This window comes from Drosophila willistoni, unplaced genomic scaffold, assembly GCF_018902025.1.
Source record: "Drosophila willistoni isolate 14030-0811.24 unplaced genomic scaffold, UCI_dwil_1.1 Seg61, whole genome shotgun sequence".
Taxonomy (NCBI): domain Eukaryota; kingdom Metazoa; phylum Arthropoda; class Insecta; order Diptera; family Drosophilidae; genus Drosophila; species Drosophila willistoni.
In genome coordinates, this window is record NW_025814529.1 from 25,017 (window position 1) to 35,319 (window position 10,303).

At 42.0% G+C, this 10,303-nt stretch overlaps 1 protein-coding gene across 1 annotated transcript; it reads left to right on the plus strand.

Annotated features, from left to right (window-relative positions):
- Positions 1-9,029: 9,029 nt before the first annotated feature.
- Positions 9,030-9,983, plus strand: LOC6653508 (caldesmon). The gene has a single exon (XM_002075820.2). The coding sequence runs from the start codon at positions 9,030-9,032 to the stop codon at positions 9,981-9,983; it is 954 nt and encodes a 317-aa protein (XP_002075856.2).
- Positions 9,984-10,303: the final 320 nt, after the last annotated feature.

Consider the following 10,303-nt stretch of genomic DNA (forward strand, 5'->3'; position numbering starts at 1 on the left):
GGGCCCAAGCTCTCTCGATCCCCACCAACAACAGCTACAAGAACTAATTGTACAACAACAACGTGAGCGTCGACTCTCGGTCCAACGCCAACAACGCGTACTTTTCGGTGGTGTCGCCGACCCCACCGAATGCTAACGTAAGCAATAACACCGAAAGTGCCAGCCACTCAGCAATTAACAGCAACTTACCGTGGAGAGAGCAGTGTGCTTCTCCATCAATATCGATAACTGGGTCACCGATTGCACCAACCAGCACCGTCAGCTCGTTGACAGCAACCAGCACCGTCAGCTCGTTGACAGCAACTACTGCAACGTCTGCCGAAGTATTGACCTGCCTCAACCGTCAACGACAAGTCGCCCAGAGTCAGCCACAATCGTAAACCCAACGACTTCTGTCCCAAACTGGAATGGACAGATATATTAAATAACTAAGCGGAAGCTAAGCCCCGCAAAAAGAAAAAAGTGGCAATACGCCGAAAATAACCAAACCAAATGAACGAGTAGCACCCCTTAGCGGGAATCGTTTTAAAATTCTTGCCGATCAGCAAGACGATCAAGCCGGCGCGTAGATAAAGTTAAATCGGCTAGACCACCCCCTTTATACATCCGTGGAGCCAACTGCAGCGCCCTGATTTCGAAGCTAGTAGAAACAGTAGGGCAAATAACTTTGTTGTAACCCCTCTCAATAGGGGTAACATTAAAGAAATTAAATGTCAAGCCCAAACTGAGGACAATTTCCGCATCATCGAAAAGTACATCCGTAATGCTAACATCAACTTCTATACCTACCAACTAAAAAGCAGTAAAGGGCTCCAGATTGTGTTAAAGGGGATTGAGCCATCGTCCCTACTCAAGAAATAGCAGACGCGTTGGTCGAAAAAGGGTTTGCGGTCAAGTCCGTTGTCAACATCATCAACAGGAACAAAGTCGCACAGCCGCTCTTTAAAATCGAGCTCCAACCAGATGCAAAGCGGTCGAAGCCAAATGAAGTGCACCCGATCTACAACCTACAGCTTCTATTGCACAGAAGAATCACCGTAGAGGAGCCCCATAAGAGACGCCAACCACCGCAGTGTAAAAACTGCCAACTAACAATTGCAATCTTAGGTCAGTGTGTGTTGGCGTGGCGAACATCATGAAGATGGAATTTGCACCAAGGACAGAAACAACGTCGCACTAAGACTATGCAGCAACTGTGGAGGGAACCACACGGCCAACTATAGAGGATGTCCTGTCTTTAAGGATCTTAAATCACACCTAAACGGGCGCAAACCCCCAGCTGACCAAAAAATCATATCAACGCCTCAAAAACTACACCGGATGTCTTCTTCGCCAAGGCTGCTAGATCATCCAACATGACTGCTACAACCAGTCCTAGTGTATCCTTCGCTAGTGGCTCCGAACTGGACAGACGGAGCCCGCGAAAGAGACCCCGTCACTCCGCCATCTACAGAATCCGCAACCTAGCGCACCAGAGCTTGGCCAGCAAACTCCAAGTGGGCTAGAGGCCCTATTGATCTCACTCAATCAAAACATGACCACTTTTATGACGTTCATGCAAAACTGTATGCACGAACTGATGCGGAATCAAAAACCTGCTTATCCAGAAGCTTATCGAGAATAAATAATGGCTTCCCTACGTCTATGTCTTTGAATGCTAACGGCATCTCCAAGCACAAAAATGAACTGCAACTATTCCTAGACTCAAGTGAAATCGACGTTTTGCTGATTTCGGAAACACATTTAACATCAAAAAATAATTTTCAAATACCAAAATATACCTTCTACGCAACAAACCATCCAGACGGAAAAAGCTCATGGCGGGACCGGTATCCTAATCAAAAACCGTATAAAACACTCGTTCCTCAACAGATTTGAAACACAGCACCTACAAGCAACTGCTATAACCGTCCAAACCAGCTGCGGCAACACTACATTGGTCGCCCTGTACTGCCCACCACGCTTCTCAATCTCTGAAAAGGAATTACCGATTTCTTTAACACACTCGGAGATCGCTTCATTGCAGCAGGGACTATAACGCCAAACATACGCACTGGGGATCTCGCCTGGTAAATCCTAAAGGAAAGCAGTTGTACAACACAATAGTCAACCCTCTCAATAAGATGGATTGCGTCTCACCGGGTAGGCCTACTTATTGGCCCACAGATCCACAGAAAGTGCCTGACTTGATTGATTTCGCAGTAACCAAGAGGATTCCACGTAATCGGATCACTGCGGAAACACTGCTAGATTTAACTTCCGATCACTCTCCAGTGCGATTCACATTATTAACAAGACCTCAAGTACTTGATCGCCCATATAGGCTTACAAACAACAAAACAAATTGGCTTAAATTTAAAATGTACATGAGTGCCCACATTGACTGTTCGCCGAAACTGGATGCTGCAGAGGACATTGATATGTGCGTCTCTGCACTTGAGTCGCTGATGGGAGCTGCAGCAAGAGTATCTACTCCACATGCCTCTTCTTACACCAAACCTGTTGACAGGCCTACGAACCGGCGGATAGAACAATTAGTAACGGAAAAACGACGTCTAAGAAGAGAATGGCAGATTACTCGATCACCAGCAGCAAAACTTCGCCTAAGGCAAGCTCATCGCAACCTCTCCAAGGCGTTAAGGCAAGAGGAAAGCTGGGCTCAAAGGAAATACATAGAAAAGCTCAGTCCAACCAGCACTAAACATCCTCTGTGGAAAGCCCACCCAACTTTAAGCGCTCCTACAGAGACAATTTCACCGATAAGGAGTCCAACCGGTGGATGGGACCGCAGTGACGAAGAGAGGGCATCCGTATTTGCCACACATCTTAAAATGGTTTTCCAGCCAAATCCAACATCAAACTCATCTGTACTTCCCCCTTCGAACACATTAACGGATAGTGAGTACTCGGAACTCCAATCGGACGAGATCACTGCAGTTATTAAAAACCACATAAAGCCGAAAAAAGCCCCTGGCCATGACCTAATCACACCGAAAATGATCCTAGAACTCCCTATCATTGCAATACAATATATCTGCAAACTGTTCAACGCTATAATAAAAATTGGCTACTTCCCAAGAACATGGAAAAAGTCCACTATCATCATGATTCCTAAAGTGGAAAGGACAAAAACCCAGCCATCATCCTATAGGCCAATTAGTTTGCTGCCATGTCTTTCGAAGCTTTTGAAAAGGTCCTGCAGATCCGCCTAAACTCATTTCTGGCATCGGAGAACACAATCCCTTCACACCAGTTTGGCTTCCGCGAAATCCGAAATACGAACAGCATTCGAACTAAAAGAATACTGTGCGGCTGTCTTTCTCGACGTTGCCCAGGCTTTCGATAGAGTTTGGCTGGAGGGTCTGATGTTCAAAATCCGGCAAAAACTGCCACAGTACACACACAAACTCATGGAATCTTACCTTTACAATAGGAAATTCGCTGTAAGATGTAATGGCTCCGTCTCCGCTGATTTGATATCAAAGCTGGTGTACCGCAAGGCAGTGTACTCGCCCATTGCTCTACCTGCTGTACACTGCAGACCTACCAACGAGTTTAGGACTTACAACGTCCACTTTTGCCGATGACACGGCAATCCTTAGCAGATCCAAATGCCCAATACAAGCCTCTGCAAAACTAAAGGAACACCTTAAGGTGGTAGAGGAATGGCTAGCAACCTGGCGTATCCGGGTCAACGAGCAGAAATGCAAACATGTTACATTTACGCTTAACAGAAGAAACTGCCCAGCTCTAATGCTAAACAACGTACCAGTTCCTGAAGCCGTGGATGTCACTTACCTTGGCATCCACCTAGACAGAAGATTAGCTTGGCGCAAGCACATCGAAGCAAAAAAGTCACAGCTTAAACTGAAAGCGAGTAGCCTACATTGGATCATCAATGCTCGGTCCCCTCTACGTCTGGAGTATAAAGTCCTCCTATACAACTCCGTACTGAAACCCATCTGGACTTACGGAGCCGTACTATGGGGAAATGCAAGTACCAGCAATGTCGATATTATACAAAGAGCGCAGTCAAAGATTTTAAGATCAATCACGGGGGCCCCGTGGTATATACGAAACGACAACATTCAAAATGATCTAAATATAACCTAGCGTAAAATCTGAAATAGGTACTCAACAACTAAAGTATTCTGCGAAACTGGATGCACACCCAAATGTTCTTGCCAATTCCCTTACGCGAACTAATAATAGAACTCGTCTTAAAAGAAATGACAGACCAACCCAATAACAAGTGATTAGGGCCGCCTGCAATATCCCCAGGATTTATCTTAAGTACTAGTCTAAGAAAAATATCTCAAACTTGTTGTTAGGCTCTAATTTAAGAGTAGATTCAACAAATATATATTAAACGTTAAAAAAAAAAAAAAAGGTTTATCAGTCGATTGCCTTCACGTACTATAATACGTCGTTTCTAATTGTTTATAGGAATTCACAATTCCCTATAACAAGATTTCGTAATGAAATTATGAAAGATGTAGATAAAGTTCGAGCTCTTCGAGCAACTTATAATGTGGTAGTAGTAGGGGATTTCAATATTGCCGATTTCCAGCACAGATCAGTTGGAAGCTCGTCTTAAAGATAGGGGTTTAGTTTCTTTTTTGAATGTACCAACAACCAAACACTCAACTCAAATAGATTGGCTTTGGGGAACCAGTAATTTACCGGAGGCTATAGCTATGACATATGCATCGCCGTATAGCCATCATGATGCAATATTTTTAAAATATAGTTTGTAAACATTAAGTAGATTAATTTAATTATAGAAATATTTTAGTGTGTAAGATATTGTAAAAATACCTCCTCGGGATTGTGACCTTGTCGTCGTGGGGAGGCTGAGTATGTGAAAACTTTGTGGGACAAAATTTTACTGTTCAATAAATACTTATCACAGAAACTAGCAGCAATCCAATTTTGTTTTATTTCTTACTACAATTTAGTTAAAGATATTTGATATGTGTAAAGAAAATATAAATTTCAGCAACAGTGAATAGTTTTTACAGACCGCATAAAGTTGCAAGGGTATACAAACTTCGGCACGGCCGAAGTTAACCCCGGCCCTCTGGTTTTCTTTTGCGTTTTTCTCGAAACTACTTTTTTGAACCGGGGTGTCAAATATCTCCGAATCTACTGGACCGATTTGGCTTAAATTTTTACCACATATTCTTTACAGTGTTGGGTATCCGCCCACGTAAGATTTTTGATTTAAGGTCCTGTTTGGAAGTTATGAATTTTTTTAGCCAAAAATGTTCTCCGAAAAAAGCGTTTTCTGTTCAAACAATCGCCATTATGCCAAAAAAAATTTAAAAAAAAAAATCCTACGTGGGCGGATAGCCATAGCCTTCCTGAATAACAAGATTTTTTTTGGATTTTTCGGGTGATGTTTAGCCGAGAAATTTGACACCCCACCTGCAAGGATTTACAAATCATGGTGGCACTTGCCGGCCCATATCTCTGCCATTTTGTTTTAAAAAAAATTTTTTAAAACTAAATTGTATACTGGCCGCACAGCAATAATTCATTTTTTCACCTGTTTTTTGGACCTCAGGGGTGGCGTAACCCCTTAAATAAATGTATTTATTCCTTTATTTATTTTAGCAGATTTAGTTCCCCAACCACCACAAACGTCTGAATCAACTCCAAACTTGACACCACAAGAAAAAAATGTATGTAACTAAATTGTCCAATTAAAAAATTTCAAATTCTTGTTTTCAAAAATTGTTTTTTCAGATTTCTTCAACGGCTCGCAGTGCTTGGGGTAAATGTTTCTTAATCTTAAAACCAGAGGGCCGCGGCTTACTTCGACCGCGTCAAAGTTTGTATACCCTTGCAACTTTATGGTAACTCTTTCCTTACCTATAGCCATCAAAGTGGAAAAATGTTTAAGCTAAAAAGGCTAATGTTTGCGAAAGAACGGCCAACAATCTTAGTATAGGAAAAAAGTAAGATATTGATCAAAGTCACTGTTTTCCACCGATCGTTCCTATGGGAGCTATATGATATAGTAACCCGATCTTTATCAAATTCGGCACAGTCATTAACAGATATATTAAACTAACAAATGTTTAATTTGAAAGCAATCGCGTCAAAAGTGACGAAGTTATTGACAAAAGTCACTGTTTTCGAAAGATCGTTCCTATGGGAGCTATATGATATAGACACCCGATCTTGATCAAATTTGGCACAGTCGTTTATATGTGTAATTAACTCACTAATATTAAATTTCATGACAATAGCTCAGAAAATAACGAAGTTATTAAAAAAAATCACAGTTCGTGACTTTGCCTTTTGTATGGGAGCTATATGATATAGTGATCCGATCCGGCTGAATCCGAGATATACAACGCCTGCAGTATATACAAGCTTACATGCAAAATTTCAGCTCTGTAGCTCTTACGGTCTAGGAGGAGTTTGCGTTGATCCAGACGGACGGACGGACGGACGGACGGACGGACGGACATGGCTATTTGAACTCGTCTCGTCATGCTGATCAAGAATATATATACTTTATATGTTTTGTAGAAAAGAATTTTGACGTATTTGGTCCAATAGTCGATAAAATGGATTTACTCGCAACCTTAAGGCGGATAGGATTATATGTGGTTTTCCACGTAATCGACAATTGGTATTTCATGTTCAATTTGGCGAAATCGAGGAAGTTGAGACCCAACCTGATAGTTACAGCGTTTAGAAGTGAGCGCGGCCGAGTCGCCCCGACGCGGTACATTTTTATACCCTTGCAAAAAGGGTATATTAATTTTGGTCAAAAGTGTGCAACGCATAGAAGGAAGCATCTCCGACCATATAAAGTATATATATTCTTGATCAGCACGACGAGACGAGTTCAAATAGCCATGTCCGTCCGTCCGTCCGTCCGTCCGTCCGTCTGGATCAACGCAAACTCCTCCTAGACCGTTGGAGCTACAGAGCTGAAATTTTGCATGTAGGCTTGTATATACTGCAGGCGTTGTATATCTCGGATTCAGCCGGATCGGACCACTATATCATATAGCTCCCATACAAATGGCAAATCACGAACAGTGACTTTTTTCAATAACTTCATTATTTTCATAGCTATTGTCATGAAAGTTGGTATTTGTCATTTTGTATTGCTTTTAATATTTGTGATCGGGTGACTATATCATATAGCTCCCATACAAATGGCAAATTCACGAACAGTGACTTTTTCAATAACTTCATTTTTTCATAGCATGTCATGAAGTTGTTTTTCATTGTATGCTATTAATATTTGTGCCAATTGATCAAGTCGGTACTATATCATATAGCTCCATACACGAAAGTACAACAGTGACTTTCTCAATACTTATTTTTTTGCTATTGTCATGAATTGTATTTTCAGTTTGTATTCTATTATTTTTGCAATTTGATAAGATCGGGTGACTATATCATATACTCCCATACAAACGGCAAAGTTACAAACAGTGACTTTCTCAATAATCATTATATTCAAACTATTGTCATAAAATTGTATTTATCAGTTTTGTTTGCTATATTAATATTTGTGCAAATGTATCAGATGAGTGACTATATAGCTCATACAACGGCAAGTACAAACTTTCTCCATAATTCATTATATCATAGCTATTGTCATGAAAGTTGGTATTTGTCATTGTATTCCTAATAATATTTGTGTCAAATTCTGAGCAAGATCAGGTGACTATATCCCAGACAAGCGGCAAAGTCACGAACTTTGAACTTTCTCAATATCTTCGTTATTTTCTAAGCTATTGTCATTCAAATAATATTGTTCTAGGGTGCCAAATTGATTAAGATGGGTGACATTAGCTCCCAAAACAGCAGTCGTGTTAAACAGTGAATCTTCTCGATGTCTTCGATATTTTCTAAGCAATTGTCACAAATAACAAATAATCCATTTGCATTTAACTATTTGGTATACCATTAATCAAAAGGAGTGATTCTTGAAGGTAATTGAAAGTATACCTAGATGCGTTTGTTTCCAAAATACTTATTGTGCAATAGTGCACAGGTTGATTCGGTACCTATAAATCGGAAAGAGGATTAGAGGAACTTCCACCCACCGGTCGTCCACTTTATATACCTGAAATTCGTACACAAACTATATTCAAGAATGTCGTTTACCAAATATTTGACCCTTTTTTGTAAATGGATTCATTGGATTCAGGTAACGACCCACTTAGATAATAATATGTGCGAATAATAGGTAAACATTTATGTATAAAAATGACCTGTTGCGTAAAAGTGCACGTGTTCTAATTTTAAATTCGGTACCTAAAGAGGTACCTACAATTAGGTAAGACGTTTTACCCAGTTTAAATACCTGAATTTTAGGAGACAATTATATATAATACTTGCACATTTCATTTAACGGTTTAGTCAATTTAAAAAAATTGAGCGAGCAACATCGTATATCTGAAGTCCAAAATAAAACTTGAACTCTTTTAAAAGTGAATGTGTAAAGTGAAAAGTACTTTCAATATAAAGTGAACAACAAACAAGTAAACATAAACGATATAATATAAAGTGAATGAAAAGTACCTGTAATCTATAGTGTTTAATAACAAGTTAAAAGTGGTCTAAAACAGTAACTAAAGTGAATAAAGTGAATAAGTATTTTGTTGGAACACATCAGTAAAAGGTAAGCTAACAATCGAAAAGTGTGTTTTAATTCCGGTTACGACACGGAAATATTTCAATAGATTTCAAATTGCCGTATTAAAATTAACTTATTTATTGTTTTTTTTTTTTGTAAATCGTTGTAAAGCTTTTAAAATGCCACGCGCTGCTTCCTCATCCCAAGAAACTCGACGTCGGGCAGCACGGAACCGATTTCGTGTCTATTATCAGATTAACACGGCTGAGATTAATAATCGCCATTCTCAATACATGGCTACTGTCCGACAGGCCAATGTAGAACAGCGCGAAATTGAACGGCAACTCGACGCTCAGAATCATTCTGAAAGGCGCCTCAGCCTACAAGTTAGACTTGCACAACGCCTTCGAAATACGACATGCGACAACAATCTCGTCTCGATGGGGACTATAGTGCTGCAGAACAAGAACGAAACACGGATGAACGTCGGCAAGCTCGCCTGGATCCGGAATACCGCGCTGCTGAACAAGGACGAAATACAGCTGGGCATCGACGAGCTCGCCTGGATCCGGGCTATGTTGCAGAAGAACAAGAGCGAAACACAGCCGGACGTCGTCGAGCTCGCCTGGATCCGGGCTATGTTGCAGAGGAACAGGAGCGAAACACGGTCGGACATCGTCGAGCTCGCCTGGATCCGGGCTATGTTGCTGAAGAACAAGAGCGAAACACGGCCGGGCGTCGTCGAGCTCGTATGGATCTGGGCTATGTTGCAGAGGAACAGGAGCGAAACACGGCCGGACGTCGTCGAGCTCGTCTGGATCCGGGCTATGTTGCAGAGGAACAGGAGCGAAACACGGTCGAACATCGTCGAGCTCGCCTGGATCCGGGTTATGCTACTGAAGAACAAGAGCGAAACACGGCCAGACGTCGTGGAGCTCGTATGGATCCGGGCTATGTTGCAGAGGAACAGGAGCGAAACACAGCCGGGCGTCTTCGAGCTCGTCTGGATCCGAGTTATGTTGAGGAAGAACAGCGAAACACAGCCGGACGTCGTCGAGCTCGCCTGGATCCGGGCTATGTTGCAGAAGAACAGGAGCGAAACACGGTCGGACATCGTCGAGCTCGCCTGGATCCGAGCTATGTTGCTGAAGAACAAGATCGAAACACGGCCGGACGTCGTCGAGCTCGTCTGGATCCGAATACCGTTGCTGAGGAACAAGGCCGAAATACAGCGGGACGTCGTCGAGCTCGTCTGGATCCGGGCATCGTTGCTGAAGAACAAGAGCGAAACACGGCCGGACGTCGTCAAGCTCGCTTAGATCCAGACTACAGCGCAGCTGAACTGAGAGGAATGCTGAACAACACCGAGTAAGGAGGAATAACCCTGTTACAAGCGCCGAGGAACGAACTGCAAACACATCGCAAAGGAGAGAAACTCGCCAGCAACGGAGACTACGAGAACAACAAATTCGGGAAATGGCAGAGGAGCGGCTTATTACATACAGAGGAAATTCTCAAAATCGATTGGAAGCATCTATGAGGCAATCACAAAGGAATATTGCAGCAAGAGCAGAACAATCGCAAGAAGAACGGGAGGAAGCCAGAGAAAGAGAACGTCAGCAAAGAAGAGGATCTGCAATTACAATATACAAAAGGAAAATCAAGGAAGGACCATCGGAATGCTGCATATTC

Coding starts and splice junctions, on each gene's coding strand:
- LOC6653508 (XM_002075820.2), top strand. CDS start 9,030: ATGCGACAACAATCTCGTCTCGATGGGGACTATAGTGCTGCAGAACAA.